Source organism: Lactuca sativa, chromosome 4 (genome assembly GCF_002870075.4).
Source record: "Lactuca sativa cultivar Salinas chromosome 4, Lsat_Salinas_v11, whole genome shotgun sequence".
NCBI lineage: Eukaryota > Viridiplantae > Streptophyta > Magnoliopsida > Asterales > Asteraceae > Lactuca > Lactuca sativa.
In genome coordinates, this window is record NC_056626.2 from 260,383,271 (window position 1) to 260,407,566 (window position 24,296).

Below are 24,296 nucleotides of genomic sequence, written 5' to 3' on the forward strand. Positions count from 1 at the left end.
ATTTTTTTGGGGATTTTACATAAACTATTTTATCTAGCCACTTAAATTATTTCAAACCTACTTGTTCAACAGACTACATTGGTCTCACAAGTACTTCGTTCGATTTCTGTCTTATATCAAGATCAGGAATTCTGAATTGAAGTGAAAGCCACCCAAATAAGCCTAATTAAAAGAAGTCTTTCAACACTGCTCAATAAGTGTCTGATCGTTATTCAACGGGAAACCACACAAACACTTTAAAGTCTCTCTTGACTTTGAAGGAAGAGATTCGTGCCCGGGATCCATTGTTTCGTGTCTTTATTGACATCACAAAATCCCTCATATGTGTTGCTTTATCTCTTTTTCTTTTACACACTAAGCACGTAAATCTTTTTGATTTTCCAACATTCTAGTTTCATCAGTTACAAGGCATATTTTTAATGGGATGTGAAGTTATAAAAGGGTTGTGGTTAATATTGATCCACGTGGGCAATTTTGCTTTAAGATGTCACTAACTTTAAAAGGATAAGATGATAATCTGCTGACTCAGGCGAGAGTCCAATCGATTTGATTTTCAAACGGCGCTTGAAAGCCAGGCGTGTGAAGTGGAACTGTTTCATTTCTAAACGGCGCCTGATGGGAAGGCGTGTAAATCGGGACTGACACTCTCTCTCATGCGTGATCATCAGCGCTCATAACTGTCACGCATCCATCACTTCCGAAAAACCCTTCGTATTTCCCTCGAAGATTTGGGACATATTCTTCTCTCTCCTCTACCCACAGTATAAAAGGTAATGTAAACCATTGTTTACCTCTTTATTGCACCCATATTTCAGAGAGCAAGAAAACCTTCAAGCATTCTATTGTTCATCATCTCTCTCATCTTCTTCTCAACAATGGTGGATTCATCATCAGTTCATGCCACCTCTCACATCTTACCGATTCGTCCCCAATAGAGTTTGATCATCGATCTTACTCCTCAGGTCTATGATGCTTTCATCTTCCCGATAATCGAATGCCTCAAGTACTCACCGATTGCTCCTGCTCTCACCAAAGTTGAAGTAGTTCCTATGGAGTTCTTATCTCAGATTTTCGCCACTGCTCATTACGACAAGGCAGTCGACAGGATCTTCTTCGACGTGCCCGATCACAAGGCTTCAATCTCCAAGCAGAGGTTTTGCTCAATTTTAGGGTTTGAACCTGATTCAACTAGGGTTAACCCTGAATCGTTTCTGGTGGGTCACATGTTCTCTATGTTCTACAACATGGGGCATACTGAGGTGCTGACAACGGTCACGAAGTTCAAGAAATCGTGCCTGCCTCCTCAGTGGAATGGGTTGTTTATAGTGCTGTTCAAGGGGCTGTCTGAACGCAGTGCTGGATCAGACGGAGCAAGTCATCTGTTCATCTCCATTCTCTACGGGATCTACAACGGTATCAACTTGGACTACGAGTCGGTCCTATGGCAACAATTGATTCAGAGTCTGTCTTCTACATCTCGGCATTCCGAGATTTCCTACGCTCGTTTTTGGACTCTTATTACAAAATGGGTGAAGACAAGTACCACGTCCCCATTGTTGCAGGTTCTCCAATGTCTTCGATTGGTACTTTCCATACCACGAAGATCATTGTCTCCGATGCCTCCAAGTTCCAATTCAATGGCTCAATCCCAGAGTCGATGTATGGAGACGTTCCTGCCGACCGCCGGATTATTAAAACATACAAGGAGTTTCGACGCTCTGGTTCGAGAGAGCTTACTCCTGAAATGCTCAAGTCCATCCATGAAGCTGACAAGCCTGTGCCAAGGGGAAAGAAAACTGACAAAGGCAAAGACAAGCAGGTTGGTAAGGGAGCGAAAGGCCCTTCTCCCAAGAAACGAAAAACCACCAAGGCTGCTCAATCCCCTCCGCTGAAGAAGAGAAAAACCCAACCAAGGCGAAAGCTCATTATTGCTTCCTCCTCAAGCGAATCTGAGGAAGAGAGTTCTGCCTCTGACGAATCTCCTCGTGGTAACACTCCACCACGATCGCCTACTCCAGAAGTTCACTTTTCCACTTCTCCAAACTCTTCTCCACCAGTTACCATTCCCATTTCCATTCCCCCCATAACCTCCACCACACAAATACCATCCACCTCCATCCCAATACCCCCACCCATCTTTACCGAAGCAACCACAACAACCGCTAAAGTAAGAACCAACGTATCTGATATGGGGGTTCATACTGACGCACCCAAACCCCCACCAACTACCGAACATACAACCCAACCCGAACCTACTACAACCACCGAGCCTCCACCCTCACCAACCCCATCATCTCCTGCTCATGCAGCAGAGAGTGAAGAACCATTCCTTGGCGGGGAGGACATGACCTTTGATTCAGTCTATTATAGTCCGTTTCAAGTTCAGAGTGACGACGATGATGATGCTCCTGTCACAAAGAGGCATCTCAAGGAGCTTCATGACAAGATAGATTCGCTCATCGCCTCCTCTTCTTCATCTCAATCTACCATCTCTGAAGCTGCCATTCAGAAGATTGTTGATGCCTTTTCCAAAACTCATCAAGTCTCTCTTGACTCCGCCGCTGCAGCCATTGATGCCTCAACCAAAGCCTATGAGACAGCGACCGAAAAAGTCGATAAACTATTCACTGATGCTTCTTCTTTGTTATAGTCATTATAGGAAAATGCTGAAGCCACCAAAACAAAGCTGGAACCCATTGTCAACTAGTTGGCTACATCAGTTGCATCAGAACTGAAGTCTTTTGCTCCATGAGGACCTTGCTGCTGAAAACTCACTCATGGACGCTCTTGCTAGAAAGACCACCGCTCTTAAGGTCAAGAGTCTTCAACTCTCCAATTCTCAAAAGGATATTGAGTCTCTTCGATCTGAAAGAGAGGTGATTTCATCGTGTGTTTCGGATGTCCACGCATCTATTTCAAACATCCTGGAAGCACATGACCCGATACTCAACTATTCTGTGAGGCATGATCTTACAAAAAAACTTGCTCCTGCCCTCTCTCTCCTGAGCAAGATTGAAGGGCTCCTTGATTTCGTGTCCATTCCGAAACAAGGGGGAGAAAAAGAAAATGTGTCTCAACCGCCTCCTACTTCAAAAGAAACACACACAACCGAACCTCCTCCTACAGGCCAAGCCTCAGGTTCGGGTGTAAAAGACAAGGGCAAGAAAATTGCTGAGGAGAGCAATGATGATGATAAGGAGACCATTGCCGACCTTCTGAAGAAGCAAGGTCGAGATAGAGATGCTGACATCAGCGCTCGTGTAGCTAGAGAGGCTGAAGAAGCCGAAAGAAGACAGAAAGAAGCTCACGACCTTCTCGAGGGCAGGAAAACTCTTTTTCCTCCTTGGACTCTTGAGAAGTTGCTGAAAGAAGCTATCGATACACCCAGCATCTTGTGGCTGGAACCGGTGATCTCTCTAGATCGTTCTAATACTGTCAATTCTCAGTTCAACATGCCACTGACCCGAAAGGTGTTCGTATTCCATGCCTTTGACAACATTGCTGAGTTCCCTCATCCTCATCCAAAGGGTGACAGGGACTTAGTCGATTTCTATCTGAGGGCCGCTCAACCACAGTACCAAACATGGAGCGCTTAGCAGATTATGAATGTTCGGGTTCTAAAGCCATACAGGGAAGGAAACTTCACTAACGTTCGGTTTAAGGTGCTGAGAGGATCTGCCAAGACCGAACATGCCATCTCGCTTGCTGATCTTCCCAACTTGAATCCACACGGCTGGATCATCTTGCACAACATCCTTCTTACAAACGAAGCAGAATATGGTCTGATCATTGACCACTTCAAGAGGATGCTTGTCTTCTATATCATGGAAGTCGCCAAGATGGATCAGGAGGTAGCGAGCGTATTCAAGAAAGAGCCTACCATATCTCCTGTTGGCTCAGCAAGTGACCTAAACATGATGTAGATGGGAAAGATAGACCCGAAGAGAAGCTCCGTTATGTTTACCAGAAACGAAGGCCAGAAATGTCTTTTCGCTTTGGCAGACAAACATCTCTATACCACTGCATGTCTGGAACATGTCTTAGGGATCATCCATCGGTGCAAGCAGAACTCAGCGGATGACAAGAAGTACTTTGATGATATGATTCAATGCTACATTCGCTTCAGACAGACAATCCTTGCCCTGATCTCGCGTCTGTTTGATACAACCAAGAAGGTTCCAGCAGCTGGTCCAAGCAAGAAGAAATGATGGTCTCACTCCAAATTGACGCAAAGGGGGAGATTGTTAGGTCCAGTTTAGTGTTGCGTCTTTTGGGCTCGTTAGCTAGTCCAAATTTTGTCTCCGGTATGGGCCTGTCCATCTGTGAGTTTTATGTAGGGTTTATTATAAATAGATGCTTGCATGCATCCTAGAACATAACGATTAGATAAGAATTGATAGAGATTTTCAAGCGTATTCATCGTTCTTATTTTGCACTACTAGAAAACAGCCCTTTAATGACGCGCAAACAATGACACTCGCTGATAGAGGATGCGCATTTGTGCGTGACCTAAAAAATAATGTCAGTTTTACAAAATTTGAAGGATAGTGGACACGCATTTGTGGGTGCCCTAAAAATTGTGTCCAACAAAAAAAATTAAAAACACGGAGGGCACCTATCATAAAAAGGTGTGTCGTCTAAAACTGTCGCTTTATATTTTTCTTTATGAACGCGTGTTCTCCAATTTTTTAATTGCAAGCGGGAATGAAATCCAAAAAATAAAAAACCCCGCCTTGATACTCTCGTCCTTCTTGTTCTTCTTTGTATGTAAAATCCTCTTCAATCAAAAGAAACCCTAGAATCATTGTGTGTAAAACATCCATAATTTCTTACTTGAAGTTCCTAAAATCTTCATCGATCAAAACAAACCCTAAAACACCGCTTGATACCCACCTCAACTACCTCCAACCCGCACCGACTTTCCCGATGTTTTTCTTCATAATCATCCCCTTCTTAGGTATGGCTTCATGTTCGGCAAAGAAATAGGCCTCTAGAACGATCCAAACCAATCTCATCGAACCAAGATGTTGTTCTGGTTTGTTTTCAAGGTCCGAGTGGATTACCAGTTCTGAATCACTACTAGACCACCTATGCTTCCTGGATCTGGTCCCGGTCCCGCTCCTTCAGCTCTTGGTTCTTCCAATTCCGTTCATGGAACTAATCTTCCCTCTGCTTCTTCCCCTCTTAATCCACTGTCAGGTAATTCTGTAAATAACTTTATTTCAATGACTTGTTTTTTGTTTCAAATTATGATTTATTTATTTTAATGTATGTAAAGGGAGGGAAGATATGGGATCCCTAGAGCGGGGTCGTTATCGGTACAATCAAATGTTGTCTGCAAGAAACGGAAATCAGTCGAGTTTGCACACGTCCCTCATGTCTGAATTCGATAGAGTTAATTTAATTTCATGGACGAGACAACTTGCACGCAATGGGAAGCTGCTAGATCTTTTCGGTCCTAATATTCATTCACTAGATCAAGAACAGGCACTCCTCTGTATCACAACCGCCTTACTATGTCTCAGCGTTCGCCGGTAAAACGTCCGACGATGGGAGAGATCGTTGGAATGTTGTCAGGCGAGGCTGAGCCGCCTCATTTGCCGTTCGAGTTTTCTCCATCACCGCCTACAAATATTCCGTTCAAGTCCCGGAGAAAACCTAGGTGATTTAACTCGTCAGAAATCATTTTTCATTTTTTATTTTGATAATTATTGACCAAAACTGAAAAGGAAAAAAAAGAGTATATAAGGTTGCTTCACTTGCAAAACTCATGTTTCCTTGAAAATCGCCTTTTCATTTCAACAACTTCTGAATTGAAAACGCCATTTTAGCGATGTTATTATTTAATTAGTTTTGTCACTTTACAATAGAGACTTAATACCAAAAATGTTATTAACTGTTGTTTGCTTTGTTATTAAATGTATTTCAGGGGGATTTCGGGAAATATTATGATAGATGCACGTTCCACAGGGAAATATTATCATTGTAAGTTTATTATCTGGAATATTATATTTTCATATAATTTGTAAAAATAAAAAAATAAATTTGGTCAACATTTGACCAAGGAAATAGGAATATTCACATGGTTGCTAATTATAAGGTTGTATTGTATGTATGCAGTTGTAAGGCTTATGTGACGTGCTGCTTCCCACATTACATTAGAATGTGCTTTACAAACTCATCCAAACATCACTCTTATTGGAGAAGAGGTACACAATTCAATTTATTTTTTATTTTTTTAGAGACTCACTAATTATTTTTTTTGTCATATTTCTTACAGGGTGCATCAAAGAAATTGACACTAAAAAAGGTTACAAATTACATAGCAGATGTAATCTGTAAACGTGTAGATCTTGGTTATAACTATGGTGTTATTCTCATACCTGAAGGACTTATTGATTCCCTGAGGTAAAAAAGTGCAAAAGACGAGAATACCCTTGTCAGGCATTCTCATACTAATAATCATTGTTGATGACTTGTAGGTGCAACAACTGATTTCTGAATTATATGAAATAATTGCAAATGAAACTGTTGATGAGGGAGGAATTGTAGTCATGGGAAGTATCCTGGTTGTGCTCATTTTGCCATAAGAGGAGGGCGTAGAGATTCCAAAACAGAATACCAGCTGCCAGTAAGTTGTTATTACAGTATATTTTGTTTTGTTCGTAAAAGGTTGTTTTTCTAGTAGTGAACTGATTATGATATTGATCTTGATGCAGAAAGTCAGAACCCAAATGATCAGGTTAATTTAATTATTTTTATCCAAGATAATTTTCACTCTGTAATTTCCATATTTTTTTTACTTGATATGATTTTTGTGATTAATAATACAGGGTTTTGAGAAAATGATATCGGGAATGTATTTAGGTGACATTGTTAGAAGAGTAATTCACAAAGTGTCATTAGAATCAGATATTTTTGGACGAGTTTCCTCTAAGCTTTCAGCAAGATTCATGTTAAGGTATGTCATAAAACGAAATTCTTTACTCTTTTTACCAATGTAGGGGTAGAAATGTAAAGTGCATTGTTTAGATTGATAAAAAGTTCTCAGCAAATGGGATTACAAAAAAGATAAATTCATATCTTGTTTCTTAAAAATACTCAGCACACCATTAATGGCTGCTATGCATGAAGATGACACCCCAAACCCGAGTGAAGTTGCCAAGATTCTTGAAGAAACCCTAAATGTAAGATTTTCCTAGTTTCTATATAAAAAAAATACTTTTTTGAATCTGGGTTTATTTTCTTTTTTGACAAAATTAATTCATTATCAGATAAACGATGTTCCACTGAAAGTGAGAAAACTGGTGGTGAAAATATGTGATGTGGTGGCAAGAATAGCTGCAAGGTTAGCAGTAGCGGGCATTGGGGGAATTTTCAAAAAGATTGGTAGGGATGGGACTGCAGTGATTACAAGTAGAAGGGTTAAAAGTGGAAAAAATGGGAAAATGAGAAGAACAGTTGTAGCAATAGAAGGTGGATTATATTAAAGCTACATGATTTTTAGGGAATATTTGAATGAAGCAGTTACAGAAATATTGCAGAAATCCCAACAAACATTATTTTTAAAGGATTTTGATGGAATGGAATGACTCTCAATTGGTATTCTGTTAGAGTGATTTTTCTTGCATCATTTTCTGAAGCACTTAAGTACCATGATTTTCACCATCTTTACCACACATTTTTTTTCTTTCTGAAAATGCAGCAGAAAATGAGGAAGAAGAGAAGGGCAGAATGGTAATTCATGCCATAGAAAGGGAAATGGTGTTAGGTTGAGAATTTTAATGGGGTTTTCATTGTGGAAAGGTATGTATGTCTACTACATTTTTTCTTTGTTTTCCTATCCTGATTCTGAGTTTATGTGAGTTGTTTATCCCATTTTGTTTGATGTTGTCATGAAATGTTTCAGCACGTTGCTGGAATCTGTCCTTATCTTATAAAAATCATACGAGGCCATCAGATTGTCCAAAAATCATGAAGTATAGTTTTCTGGAAAGGTTAGTGTATCTAGTTTCACTGAACTTTGGACCACTTTTCCTAATTCCAATTCCTTTAAGGGTATAAGTACCAATCTTTGCAAACTGGTCCATGCAGCCCACTGTTTGCATCAATCAACTTCGAAAATTCATAATAAATTCATAAAGGCTCCAAATTCCATGAGGTAAAAGCCTATAATCAGGTATGGAAGTCTATTTTCATCCTTACCAAGGGCTTAACTTAATTCCAAGCACAAAAGTTCAGCTTAGTACAAGAGTGCAAACTAGCCCGAAAATTCACAAATTTCATGTGCTAACTTGTCATGTGTACAAGTAATTCTACAAAGCATAATTTATGTAACAGGGAAAATGATCCAACATTCCATTTGAAGTGTTTGCAAATCTTCAAGTGAGTAAATATCAAGTGAATTTTGAAAGCCATGTTATATATACACATTCCTTTATCTGTTTTGTTTCATGTGTGACACATACACTTGAAAGCTTTTACCTTTTGATAGAGGTATGCAAGATTAGTTTCCAAAGATTTTGCACCCAAGGTACCCTTTTGTGTTCTTTAAGTATTAACACTCCTTGTGAAATATGATTTTAAAATTTTCAATAATTGATTTTCTTTTTTCTTGGATCTGACAGTGGGATATTCCAAATTTGGATATTCCTACTTCTGAGCCTGAACTAAACTTGCCCACAGCCTTGAGAGAGCTTTCATGTGAACTTTATAGGTTTATCATAGGAATGTCCGAATGACGGTTATTCCCTTCCTACCATAAAAAGCCATTTATCAATTGATTTTTATATCATGCAATTTATCTTACCTAAAAATTTCAATTTTGGGATTTGTAAATTTAGTTTTTTGAGGTGATATATTCAAGTTTACAAAAGATGATAAATGATGATGGGTTTCAACGAGCACTTTATAAGATTGACATTGGCCAAAATGACATTGTTGATGCGTTTGCCAATAAGTATTCATATGCCCAAGTTGTAAAAAGAATACCATTAGTTCTTGCAGAAATTAAGAATGCTATCAAGGTGAAATTAAATTGTAAAAAAAAACACAAAAATAGCCCAAACAGTTAAACTTTTGACTTATTTCCATTTTATATTTATTTTTTTGTCCAGAGTATACATGATAATGGTGGCAGTAAATTTTGAGTTCCTAACATTGATTGGTTTCTTGTTATGCTCAAATCTTAATAGCTATCATGCCAACCTTCAACAATAGTTTTGGATTGACAACTTCTAGCAGAAGATATCGCGTACGTGTTCTTGTGTTGTTATTATGGATTCGGGAACATCCTTGCTTACTGGTCCAACTATATGTATCTCACGTGAAGCTTCTATTAGTACTTTTAATCTCAGGGATTTCAATTGTTTCATATTTCTTGTATAATAAATATTATGAAATATTAGCAATGTGTTACGTTTACGTAATATTGGAATGATTATTTGTATTTGACATATTAGTGCAATGAATTATTCTTAGTGTTTATGGTATTTTATTTTGTATTATTAGACTTTTAATGTGTTATTTAATTTGAAAATTAGTAAATCTATCAAAAAATATATAATTTTAAAAATATTTAAAATTATGACACGCAAAATGCGTGTCGTCTTCCTTTATGACAAGGGCTTCCTTGATACGCATTGCGTGTCATAAACACGCGCGTTGTAAGGTTACGACACGCAAATGCGTGTCCTCTTCCTTTATGACAGGGCCTTCCTTGATACGCATTACGTGTCATAACTACGCGTCGTAAATGCGTGTCATAAATGCGCGTCGTAAATGCGCGTCGTAAACAGACAACGTGCAAAAGCGTGTCGTCTCTCGTTATGACATGGCCTTTCTTGACGCGCATTTGCGCGTCGTCTGAACGTTTTACGACACGCATTACGCGTCGTAAAAGGTTGTTTTTCTAGTAGTGTTGTAACCCTAGAATCCTCTACAGTGGAAGTTCTTAATCGAGCTCTGCTGAGGATGGAGTTAATCTAATCATTCGACTCATTCAGATCCATACTTGTGTTTTATCTCACTGTTTTTACGTTCTTTATTTACCTGTTACAAAGATCTAATCGATCAAAGAGTTCTTATAACTCATCAGCTGGAACGCCAAGCGAGGAACTGAATTCACATGGGAGTGTGAGGATCAATTGAAGCTTAAATATCCTCATCTTTTTACTTAGTTATTTTGTAATAACTTACTTTCTTGAACTCTAATTTCGGGACCACTACTAGAAAAACAGCCTTTTACGACGCTCATTGCGCGTCGTAAAAGGCTCAGACGACGCGCAAATGCGTGTCAAGGAAGGCCCTGTCATAAAGAGAGACGACGCGCTTTTGCGCGTCGTCTATAGACGACGCGCATTTACGACGCTCATTTACGACGCGCAATTACGACGCGCGTTTACGACACGCAATGCGTATCAAGGAAGGCCCTGTCATAAAGGAAGATGACACGCATTCGCGTGTCGTAACCTTACGACGCGCGTGTTAATGACACGCAATGCGTATCAAGAAAGCCCCTGTCAAGAAAGGCCATGTCATAAATGAAGATGACACACATTTTTGCGTATCGTAAATTTAAATGTTTAAAAAAAATAAATTTATATATTTATTAATTTTCAAATTAAATTTGCATTTAATTTCTCATAATAGAAATAAAATAGCATATACAAAAAATACAATCCATTGCATAATATAAAATAAAATTTCATACTCAAATCATAAAAGGTAAGATGAAAAACAAAATCAAAGATATAGTTACACCAAATTCAGAAAACAATTACCCTAGCTACATTTGTTCTATTTTCTATCCCACTCCAATCCACTTCCCTAGCTGCATGTGCTGTCAAACTCCATCTAATTGTCCTTGCACAACCGAACAAACAAACATGACTATCAAAGATATAGTTATGTGAATTTCAGAAAAAAAAATACCCACCTGAACATTTGTAGAGTCTATATCTATTCGTAGTCGTCTGGTACTTCAGCAAACATGTATTACCTTTGAGGATGAAAAACATTAAGGTTGGATCCATGGAAACTAGAAATCAAATTTTAAACTTATGAGAGAAATTAAAAGGTAGAAATTGAAGCTTACCTACCTGTTGTAGCATCCACATAATACTCCCACATCCATTTCATATAACATTTTGTACACAACTTCATTTGACCACCATATGTCCTATATCCAAACAAATACAACTCATTTAGCTACAACCAATACATATTATCATAGGTGCGTTAAGAAAAGGTATTACAACTCGTCCTAGTGGTTTCATTTTATGTGCAGCCTTGGTCCCTGAGTCATTAAATCATTAAATCTAACTATTCAGTTGTTAGTTTTTTAAACATAACCATTTTGCCCTTGGACCAAACAAATAACAAAGCACCATAGGGTCCAAAATGGTGTGTTTTTTATTTGTAAATATAATTAAATATATAGATATGCATATGCATATACATATAGTAAATTACAAATTTGGACTGTATGGTGTGTTTTTTATTAGTTTGCCCCAAGGGCAAAATGGCAATATTTAATAAAATTAACAGCTGAGTAGTTAGATTTAACGATTCAATGACTCAAGGACCAACGCTTCACATAAAATGAAACCACAAGGACGAGCCATGCAACAAAAATCAAAATTGGATTCCACCAAACTACAAGGTCCATTTATGTAATTTACTAAGGTAGAAAAGTTTTTGCAGTATTTATGGATTTCAATTTTTTTTTCCAGGCAACATATTTTTTTACCATAAGAAAACTTACCTGAGCTGAAAAGAATATAGATTTCATCGAGGAATATTTATCAGCTTCAAAGGACTTCTCGTGGACAAGTATTATCTGGATGAGAATAGAAAAACAAGATTAGAAATTTGGGAACTCCTGTTAACAATTTGACAACTTAGCCAAAGATTACAAGAAGCCACTCCAAGTTAACAATTTGAGAACTTAGCCAAAGATTACGAGAGCTTAGCCAAAGATTATATAAGTTTGTGAATCTCTTCTACAGCACATCAACTGTGCTTTTTCCTTAAAACTATGCTGCTACTTGAGATACTATAGAAAGGAAATGTGATTTGGACATAAGAGAGAGAGAGGGGGAGAGAGAGAGAGAAACAAGATATGAATAAACTAGTTACTTATACAAAACTGCAATGGATTCCTCCCCTGATGGATTGTTATCCGAACATCAACCAGATCAGTCTGTAATTACAAAAAATAGAAACTATATAAGGATGAATATGCTAAAAGGTAATTTGATTTTGAAAAAGCTAGAGAGAGAGAGAGAGGAATTTCAGTTGGAATGTCACTTGAATCCATTAAAGTACTAGGCGAAGCATCAAAGCATAAGACTAAGTATCAAAGCATAAGACTGGAATTTCAGTCGACAATCAATTTCCCGTCAATCTCCAATTCAACATTCCAAAAGCCAAATTGACGATCCCAATTGCAAATTGAAGCAATTCCGTTTGGTAAAAACACGTTCCAGTAATGAATTTGGCCATGGGATGGGATCGTCAAAATTAGACTAAGTCAAAATAAGTAAAAATTAGACTAAAATTTTGAAGGCGTGCGCTTCTGAAAATCGTTCCGCCTCAACCGATTCCTATACGCTTCACTATTACGAGGCGTACATATCAAATCCTACCACAGAGGCGGCGCCTCTAGTTCGATCAGCAGTCGCTTCGCCTCAAGGTGTGCCTTAAGGCGTGCGTTTCTCACGTTTTTTAGAACGATGTCTCTGTCCAAGATACAATAGTTGAGAAAATGACAAACCATCGGTTGAAGCACCTGACTGCAACCTTCAATAACAGAAACACCAATTGAAGCACCTGACTTTTCAAAGAATGTTTTTTTTATTAGCGATGGATGATGTTGCAAAAAAAAAGCTTTTTAAAAAAATGTACCTCGTTTGACTTTTCAACTAATGTTTCAATGATTGAATCAATGACAGAAGGGACAAGATCTTTACGAGATTGCCCCCCTTGTAAGATGTTGTTTTTAACAGTGTCAACAACTTGGGTAGAGCATGAATTTAGAATCTTTAACATGTGTTCGATGTAGTTCCCTCAAACCTCTGTGACTAGATGATCTAAATCATGAATTATCTGCAAAACACAACAAAACAATAAGTCCTTAACTGAATAAAGTTCAATTTTATAAAATAATAATTTTTTTTTCTTTATCTGCCAATTTATATCCATTTACTTATCTAACTGTACATAACAAAAAACATGTTTGAATGTCTCATTCCATTTTATCAATCAAGCCAAACATGATAATGGAATGTAACAATCCATTCCATTACTATGCTCATTCCATTCCATCATATCAAACAGAACCCAAAACTTATAAAAAAAAATGAAGAAAGTGAAACATAATAAAAAGAAAATGATTAGTTAAGTACTAAAACTAAAATAAAAAAAACACAATCAGACAAAAAGAAAAAGGAAATGACCTCACTGAAATGCAGGTGAGAATCTTACAGCTTGCATTATTTCTCTGCACACAACATAATGCTTCTATTTAGTACTTTTACAAATAATTGAATGAACTTTTTCTTTATTTTTATAGGCCCTGTTTAGGATAATTAATGGGCCCATGGACCCATGGAATGTATGGGATCTTTTTTCATTGAATCAAAATCCATGGCCCATTGATTAATGTTTATGTTCATTTCAAAAGATAGTTTAAATAATCAAAGTATTAAGACTAGTTTAATGACTATTTATGCTTATACAAAGGTGGGAGTAGTTTGAATTTTAAAGTCCCATATCTTCAAAACAGTTGGCCCGCGTTATTATTGAAGCCCATGTATACACATTGTGGCAATCACAATCCTTTAAGTGCGGGTTATTCAAAACAGTTGGCCTGAGTAGATTTGTATTAAATTGTTGGAGTCCAACACACCAAGGGCAATATTGGAAGACTTTTTTAACCGATTTGGATCCGGTGAAGTTGCTGCTATGTGTTAATGAAGCTACTGAGGCTTTTGAGGATCTGGTGAAGATGCCCTTGGTGGGTTTAGTTGTACAAGAAGCTGAACCGGTGTTTTCAGGGGCTCGTGAAGGGGTTTGTTTGTGTGATTCAAGGCTACTTTTGCCTGTGTGGGAGCTTCCTGTTATGGTTTCTGATGGGATTGTTGGGTGTAGGCTTTCTGTTGATGCAATGGGAATTTTAGAAGAGAAACTTAGAAGTGTTGAGAAGTCTTAAAGGTCTAGAAGGAATCATACCTGCCTATACACAAATTATCAGACATATATATATATATATATATATATATATATATATATATATATATATATATATATATATATAATATTATAACAATTAACACAAACAAATTAGTAATTACCATTGAGTTGCTAGTCTTAGGAGGTGGTTTGTGTTCATTGTCTTTCTTTTTCCATTTGTTGCGAAATGCATGGCTGGTACTTGGCATAAGGACACTGTTTGAGTGCTTCATGTGTCAACTCGTCTAGATTCACTGATAACACCTGTGTGTGGAGTGTGGAGTCAACTTCATTGTAAATATTTGGTATATAATTGATGTTGTAAGTTGAGAAAGTTGAGAAATTAAGAAACAAGGGCTTACTTTTGATATATGAACCCCAAGGCTTCTATGTGCTCGTGAACACTTGATGCATATAAATGCTCCAAAACTTACAGATCTGGACACCCAAACATGGAGTTTATGAAGAAAGAGGAGATGGTTTATTTTTAATGTCGAACTACAAGCATGCATCTGAAAATTAGGACTTACACCCATTTTGGATATGGACTTCCACAATCTGCACAACACATATTACCCGATTCAGAGATAAATTCTGCCAGCTTTTGTTTCGCACCTAATCAGTGAAAATCAAATTGCATCAGGAACAATCAACTAGTTAATTAATAAAAAATCTCATAATCATTATATATAACTTACAATAAACCACAAGACATGTAATTAATATGCCATTTACAACAAAAAGGCATAAGCATGAGATCTAGTTTTCTACCTATTACATAAATGATTGTATATTTCTCAAGATATGATAACAATTTGGTAGATGGAAACAGTTAGTTATGGTGCAATAAAATTGACTGAGCTTTGATGAAGGAAATCAGACATACTGTCATAACGAGTTTATCCAAACAAGCAGCTCCACTTTTCTCTATTTTCTAAACATAAGAGGTCATAGAAACAAATGGTTGTGAACACAAAATAAGAATCAATATAACTTCATTTCATTATGAAAACAGATCAATGAAAGTATGTTGCTACTTCTTGCATCAAGTTCTACTATTTTTTTTAACAGAATGAGAGTCAACTACCTCATAGTGAGCGGATTCTTCAAGTGTATCTTTCCTGAAAGATGAAATCCTGGAAGAAGCTGCAGCAACAGCAGTTGAAGCTGCAAGAACACCCTGAGCTTCCTTGTTCCTTCTCTCTTTTCGCCCCTATTTTTTGACTTCTTTTAGATCAGAAAGATATTGGCTCACCAACACAGCATCCCATTTTGGTTTTCTTAGTGTCTCAATCTCTTGTGGAAGAACCTTGATCACCTTTGAAATCAAATAACCTACACAATAAAAAAAACATCATCACAAAGTTAACGAATTTGGCACTACAAAATGAAGATATCAAATCCCTAAATTCAGAGGATAAAGAAAAGGGACCACTTAGTGATATAGATTTGACCCCTGTATTAACAATATTTACAGCAGTAAGAGTCTTTGTTGACCTTGAATCCCAACATTTTATCTTTTTGTCCCACCCTACAATCACAACCTGACCTGTTGAACTAAAAAAATGATAAATTTTTGGAACATGAAATATAAAAATGAAACAAAGTTAAAAGCACAATTTTCTCTAGAAAAAGTTACTAAAAGAGGAAGATGATCTTTTATTTATAGAGGAAAAGTATTCATGAACTGAATATGGTTGACAAAGATGTCATTGGTTGTGAAGATTATGGTTAACCAATGTAATTTGATTACTCAATGAAAAGCTGAAAGGAATATGTTTTGACTTTGTTCACAGGAATCTGCAAAAGGGTAAATACATAAAAAAAAAAGTGTACTGTTTGCTGAATTCGATTATTCTATTTTACACAAAATAATAGCGAGAAATACATGTTGCAGATGATACTATTGTTGATATCACGGTCTTGTACTGTTTGCTGAATTCGAATCAATTGCATCTGTAGATGTCACAAAATCATGAAATTTATGAGTAATCTTCTTCATACTACTCATTTTAATCAATTATTACAAGAGTAAATATAGAGATCAGAATCTGTTATGAATCAATTGAATTTAGCGACTTAACTTCTCAATTTACTGATAGGAAAAAAGGTAACGCTCTAAAACGAACCCTAGGAACAAAAACATGAAACTCAACAAATCATGGAAACTGTAACAAAATCAAAAAGAGAAATCACCATAGCGACAATCGCAGTGAGGCTACAAAGAAGAGCGAGAAGGTAGAGAGAAGAGCGAGAAGGTAGAATATTCAATCTTGCCAAATAGGAGAGACATTTAATATACTCCACCATTTAGAAGCGTCTTTAATAGTGAACATTATTATCAACACAGAATCAGACGGGCCTACCAAGGCCCTATACATTTCCGGAGATCCAATTAGTGGTGTTGTTGAGGAGTGTCGAGGTCATGAAAGAGTAGGGCTTGTAAACCAAGATTTACCTTAATCTAATCTAGGGCTTGTTAACTTGAGCAATCGTTGCAGTCTCTGGTGAGGTGAAGTGAGCCCGAGGTCGCCGGTGGAAAGAGATGAGCCGAGGTCATAGGTGAGTTGAGGTAGAGTACTCCTTGAAAAAGCCCTAGATAATGATACTTGCACGTTAGCGAGGATGTGAATCTGAAGCGGGCCCTCAATTTTAACTCCATGCCGGAGTACTTGATCTGAGATACGAGCTTGGTTGTGTTATTCGTTTAGGATAAACAAAAGGGATTCGGTAGTGGTGGAGGCGGATTAGGGTTTACAGAGAAAAGGAGAAGGAGAGAGTGAAGGTTGTTGGCTGGTGGCGTGCTGCCTTGATCGATGTCGACGACCAGGAAGTGTGAGGGAAGAAGTAGGCGGCAGTCGGGAGGGGGAAGGAAGGAGTGTTGATAATTAGGGCAAGAGGGAAAGGAAGAAAAAGGAAGGTGGGGTTTTTAATTTTTTAGGATTTCATTTTACCCTAACTATTAAAGGATGGAACGCGCGTTTCTATTAAAATTTATAAAGCGACATCCTCAGAAGACACACATTTTATTATAGGCGCCTTCCGTGTTTTCTTTTTAGACACGAGTTTAAGGGCACGCAAAAATGCGCGCCCTAGATCCTTAAAATTTATAGAGAGATGACACTATTTTTAGGTCACACACTTTTGCGTATCGTAAATCAATGCGTATCATAAATTGCGCGTCGTAAAAGGCTGTTTTTCTAGTAGTGGACGAAATTCCCTCTAACGGGGGGATGATGTGCCAACCTGAAATTTTCAATTGTATAATTTCCACAGTCAAACACTTCAAATATTAGTCAAAACATTTCAGTACATTTTTGGCCGGTTTTAAGTCCGTTTAGGTGTTTTATTTTAATTTCGTCAAATGATTTAAATAAAAGTAAGTGTCGTTATTAGTGAGGTGTAACAAGCAAAACATACAACACCTTAGCAAGGTTTTTACAACCAAACAAGAGGTGTTTGGGCTGTAAACACCATTTTTCCAAGAACTCATGCATATAGCATGAGTTTACACACCTTTTCCTCATTTTACACTTCCCACCTCAAGAACACCAAGCTTTTCTCTCAAGTATCGTAAGTTCATTTCTTCAAATCCGCCAAAATGTAAGTCTTTTCTTCCTAAATTCGTCCATACAACACTTCATCTAGTGTTTATACATCATTTCATCCATGGATTCTTGATTTTTACCTAGATCTCCAAGTGTTCTTCAAGAACACCAAGAACACACACTAGTGTGTGTTTGGCCAAAAACACCTTTCTTTTCTTCCACATTGTAAGTATCTACTCCCTTCACTGTTATCTAGTAAGGATACTTGATTTAGAAGCCTTGAAACCGTCTTTTCCAAGAACAAAAAGAGTTTTCGGTTAATTGCATCTCCTTAAACTGAAAACCCCCAAAGAAAGGTCCCTTTAAGACCTCAAAACTCACTTAAGACTTCGGATAAAGCTTAAAACCCTTTGCATGTTTGAAAGCTCTTGAAAAACACCACATGCACCGAGGATCCTGAGTTTTCGGTCTCAACCGAAAACCCTAAAAACAAAGAACCTCTTCAGACCAAGAATCTTTTTGGACCGAAAATACCTTTTAGACCGAAAGCTCCTAGGAACATACCACTTGGACCGAAAGCTCCATTTGGTGACCATACACTCCTTTTATGCAATCCTTGTGATTGTAACACTTCCATATAAGTGTTTCCTAGACTACAAAGGTGTTATCATTCTTGATTAGTTGATTATACACTAATGTTATACATATACATGTCATTATATGCTAAATAGGATCCGTACGTGTACTCAAGACTTCACTTGACACTTAGCATCCTTTTTCCGATCTTACATTCGCACCACTCATTTCAAGTGAGTTCATACCCCTAAATCAACCTTTTATATGATTTTAAATGTTTTTATAGGGGGGAGGAATACAAGTAAAACTGTTATAGTTATTGAATCAATCTCATGTGATTAATAACTACAACAGACTACAAGAATTGATACTACTTTCAAATTACCATCAAACTTTGGATTTTCAAGTATTTCAAACCTTTTATCAAACTGTTTTAATGCCAAAACTGTTTTCAAACCCTTTTAAACTAGCATTATTTCTAAAACCATATCTACACCAATATATTTATATAAGTAAGACTTGAAGGACTTAGGACTGATAGCTCACCTTACTTCCTGTCCTTGTTTGGTTGTGGATTTAGGGTATTTTGTTATTTGTCTGACTGTCGTTAAATTCTTAGTTATATATTATATATATTTGTGTTGGATATAAAAGTATTCACTTCAGTTCAGTACCTTTGCGTAACAAAGGCATGCTACCAACATTACTATTTAACTATGATAGGTATAGTTAAGGATTTCTACTCATTGCTACGATTACAATGACACATACCAGAGTCATTACAGTTATGAGTCAACACATGCTAAGTACTATACAAAGAGAATACTATATACTATACTAGAGAACACTCTATACATTATACCAGAAAGTACATTATACACTATACAAGAGAATATACTATAAAATAGAATGTGACATACTACTTCTAGATACGATACTTCATTGTGCTATCACCGTGTAACCAGAGTCTCCTGGAGGGAGAGCGGGCATTATGTGTATAGATCTATACGGGACAGACACTCCCACATCCCGACTGCTAGCTACAGTCCGAGCCGACTAGGCCCAGGGGTGACAAAATGTCACCATACTACGTATGACCTAGAGGGTCATCAGTTTATTCAATCGTCAATCGGTATGGTTTCATATGAGTTCACATTCATATCTTTAATTAACACATTAAGAATTAAAGGAAAAACAGATTCCCCGAGGTGTATTGTGCATTTAATACTACCTGGAGTCTGCATTTTTATTACATTAAGCTGGCAGTGTCACTGTTGGGGTAAGACACTAGTTTCCCAATTACTTTATATGAACGAAGTCTAAAACTATATTTTCATACTGATAGCTTCACTAGGAAAACTTTTACATTTTCAAAGGATCAAACATACAAATAATCGGGTCTTGGTAGAAGACTACTTCTTACTGGAAAATATAGGATTTTCTAGGGAGTATACTATTTTCAAACATTGAAATCAGTTATTATATCACATTGTTGTAAACATTTTTATACAAGCAATTAATGACACTAAATACTTATGAACTCACCAGCTTTATGCTGATAAACTCTTTCAAAATAACTTGTATTCTCAGGTCATCAGTAGACAGGTACAGATGAAGCTTTTGAGAAGACGGAGCATATACAAGACTCATCTTTTATTTTGATTATACTTTTGGTGTCTTACAAACTGTACAGAACATGCTTGTATTACAATTTTTACATTAATGAAATGGATGTTGTTGCTTGTTTTTACTATTATCCATTGTTATGATACTGTACATGACGTACTCCACCCCAGAACGTTTCTGTCGTTCTTAGTTTTGGGGTGTGACATCTTTTGAGTCATAACCTTCTTCTTCAATTCACACACATATACGTATATGTTGCTGCAATTGTGTGTCTCATGCATTTAATGCATCACAAGCCTATTGCATATTCTTGACTTTGAATCTACGTACTAATTTCCAATTTCACCAATAGCGCGCTTTTCGTTAGAAAGTACTCCAAGTCTTCACACATGAACTAATTAATTGTAAAGTTACAATATTGGCCCTTGAACTTTGTCATTTATGGCTTCACTAGCCGAACAGTATATTGCCTTCTTAAGGTTGTCTCCCATGTTTTTATTTCATTTTATGACTGTAGAAGATGACATACATGTAGGCATATCACAACTCCATCAATTTTGTAAATGGATGCCATTTTATGACATAAGGTTATGTATGTCATAAGAGCGGTGTGTATGTCATAGTTCTTGTATCATTAAAGAGTTATTTTCTAACAGTGGTATAATGAGAGTCTATGCATGAAACAACACAATACAAATGCAACATGTTTGGAAAAGACTGCATTAGCTCAAAAAATTAAATTAATGCAACAATATGATTTAGGAGCATCTATAACAATTTCTATTACAACTACATATAGAAATACATCGTAGAATCTTGGATCAAATCATCATGATTCCTTTGTACATTCCTCTCACTGATTGCTAGGACTTACGAAGCATATCTTGAACAATCTTGAGTTTGTCCAAAGCCTCTGATATGACGATTCGTCCATGAGGAGAATCGTTAGTACAGGAAAGTGCAACTCCAATGATTATTGTTAGGCAATCATGTGGCATTTTTTGGTTCATGGAGTGACCATCCGAGTACCACTCTTCTAATCGCAACTCTTCCGACCACAACTCTTCTAGTTCTTGAATCAAATAAGGATCCAACACTAGATCCAAGTTAGATGGGAAAGCGGACTGCACCCATATCTTGAGGCTCAAACCACCCACGAAAATATCGTCTGTTGGTCTCTTCCCGGTAAAAATCTCCATAAGCATAATGCCATAATTGTATACATCTCCTTTAGTAGATGGGTTTTCTCCCATACCATACTCTGAATTCGATTATAAATCAATGTTAGGTACAATTATTCATTCATAAATATAACCAGAAAAGATGAGATTAGTGCACCAACCTGGAGGTATGTAACCCATGGAACCTTTAAGAACATCGACATATTGATCTTTTTCAACCAAGATGCTGGCAAGCCCAAAATCCCCGATTTTTGCTGTAAAATCTTCATCCAATAGAATGTTACTTGGCTTAAGATCACAATGCACGACTGGAGCCACAACACATTCATGATGCAGATAGGTCAACCCACATGCTACATCAATTGCCACTCTTAATCTCTCTTGAAACCCCATTTCTTTGCCGATCCAACTTTCCAAACTCCGGTTCTTCATGTATTCATAGACCAGAGCTCGAAATTCCTTGTTCTTGGGATCCAAAGAGGAGCAAGATGTAATAAGTTTGACGAGATTCCTATGCCTGAGATGCCGGAAGGCAGCACATTCAGCCATGAAGCTTGGCAAGGAGCCAGGGGTTTCCAAGTCAAGAACCTTCACAGCGATTTCTTGGGATCTACCTTTGAGATTGAGATGCCCTTTGTAGACAGACCCGAATCCCCCATATCCAATCAGGTTCTCTTCATTAAAGTTCCCCGTTGCACAACGTAGCTGATTATATGTCACCATTTGATGTCGGCCTTTAAAGGAACCAGGACTCTCCATCATCAGAACATTGGTTTTCCGGAAGGTGAAAAACAATGCGATTGATATAAATGTTGCTAGTACTGAAGAGATTAACAAAACCATGGTCACAACTGCTTTGTTGGTTTCACCTCTTGTGCATTTGGAATCGTAACATAGTTTTGGGTTGCCTTCAAGATGAACTCTGGTGAGATTTGAGAAAAACCCGTTGCTTGGAACATTCCCCTCCAATTTGTTGAAAGAAAGATTCAAGATTTTGATGGCATTTAAACTTTGAAGCTCAAGAGGGATTGAACCAGAGAGTTGATTCGAAGAAAGGTCGAGCACCAACAAACCTCTCAATTCCCCCAAACTATTTGGAATATTTCCTGAGAGTGAATTTTTAGAGATGATCAGCTGCTCCAAGCTCTTACAATTATGGATCGAGTTTGGAATGTCACCCGATAAATTATTGTTGGAGAGATCAATTGTCACAACTTTTTCCAGGCTGTGGACTTCTTGAGGCAAAGAGCCTGTCAGTAAGTTGCTGGAAAGATTGAGGATGATGGTTAAACTTGGGAGATTTAGAACTTCTCTAGGTATACTTCCATTGAACTTATTCATGGAGAGATCCATTGAAGTTAGCCTCTTGAAATTCGTAAAACTAATGGGTATATTTCCTCCCAGTTCATTGCTTGACAAATCAATTTTCGTTAACTTTCGAAGATTACCCAATGAATTCGGAATATATGAAGTAAACCTATTGTTGCCTAGAACTAGCTTTTGTAAGTCTTCCAACTGGCCTAGTTCTGGCGGGATTTGACCAGAAATGGAGTTGTACCCTAAATTTAGTAAGGCTAGTCCTTTCAGTTGACCAATTGAGGAGGGGATAATGCCAGATATCCTGTTGGAACCCATGAACATGATTCTGAGTATCTTCGAAAGATTGCCTATGGACTCTGGAATAAAACCATCAAAATTATTTCCATCAATAGCTAGGAAACCAAGCTTTGTGCTGTTTACCAACGAATTTAAGAAACCAAGACCCTCACCCTGTGCGCTAACAATATTATTTTGCCCAATATTATACCTTGTTAGCATAGGGAGGTTCCATGGTCCACGTGGTAGTGTTCCATGCAATTGGTTATGTTGCATTCGAATGGATCTTATATTAGTGAGGTTATGCAGCGAACCAGGAATAGTTCCTGTGAACCTATTCAAGCAAAAGTTGAAATCAAGAAGATTTGGGAGTGTCTCCCCAACATTGTAAGGTATATTGCCCCATAAATCGTTAGAAGCCACAGCAAAAACCTCAAGCGAAGACATGTTGTAAAAGGATGGAGGAAGTATCCCTGTGAGCTTATTGATGTTGAGATCAAGAATCTTTAGGTTACGAAGTGCAGACAATTCACTAGGGATCCGGCCACTAAGTTTATTGGTGCATAATCTTAAAGTGGACAATGAAGTAAGGTTGCCGATAGATGGTGGAATGAAGCCTGAAATATTGTTTCTTGCCAAGTTTAGAGTTCGAAGATTTTTGAGGACAGTGAGACTTTCAGGAATCGACCCAGAAAGTTTGTTTTGCATGAAGTCAACAACCCTGAGATCGATGCAATGGCTTATGTTTGCTGGGATGGTGCCTTGGATGCGGTTGAAGCTGACGTTGAGGACTTGGAGGCTAAAAAGATTAGTGATCGTTTCAGGAAGAATACCGTAAAATTGGTTATTTTGAAGATGTAGTGATCTGAGAAACGATAGATTCCCGATAAATGGGCTAACTGGACCAGTTATCTGAAGACTGGAGAGGTCAAGACCTACAACTCTTCCATTACGATCATCACACAATACTCGGGTCCAGTTGCATGGGGATGAACTTGCTGGATCCCATGTAGCTAAAGCTTCTGGTGGATGCGTAAATGTTTGAGATTTAATGGAGATTAAGGCTTGTTTATCAGTTTCAGTACTTAAAGTCTCTGAAACAGCGTACAGATTTAGCATGCAACAAGAACAGCAAAGAAAAAAGATGGAAAGGTGTGTGAAAAAACCCATGATATTTTAAAAACGTTAGTAACGGTATTTATGAACATGGCTAACTGTGACTCCATGACTTGGTCAGAAGAATCTAACGTCTAAGACCATCCGTATAGTAAGTACCCTTTGAAGTTTGAAGATGGGGTAGCTGATTCTTCCACGAGGAATTCGGAATTCCATAAATCCACTGAAATTAATGGTATAATGACAATAATAACCTTGTATATATAAATATCTAAATTATAATGGATTTTAATTTATTTTGGGCTACTGCTTCTTCGTAAATCAATTGGATCGACCAAGAATATTATATTAACAGTTTATACCCCATCTTTTTTGTTTTCTTTTTTGTTCACACCACCATTTTTAATTTTTCCTTTTATGA

At 37.4% G+C, this 24,296-nt stretch overlaps 1 protein-coding gene across 1 annotated transcript; it reads right to left on the minus strand.

The window, feature by feature from the left end:
- Nucleotides 1-20,845: 20,845 nt before the first annotated feature.
- LOC111890697 (LRR receptor-like serine/threonine-protein kinase EFR) lies at nucleotides 20,846-23,894 on the minus strand. The gene is made up of 4 exons (XM_042901719.2): nucleotides 22,651-23,894; nucleotides 22,033-22,395; nucleotides 21,325-21,543; nucleotides 20,846-21,243 (listed from the first exon to the last, which is right to left on the minus strand). Exons 1-4 carry the CDS (start codon nucleotides 23,876-23,878, stop codon nucleotides 20,846-20,848), a joined length of 2,208 nt encoding a protein of 735 aa, XP_042757653.2. The 5' UTR covers nucleotides 23,879-23,894.
- Nucleotides 23,895-24,296: the final 402 nt, after the last annotated feature.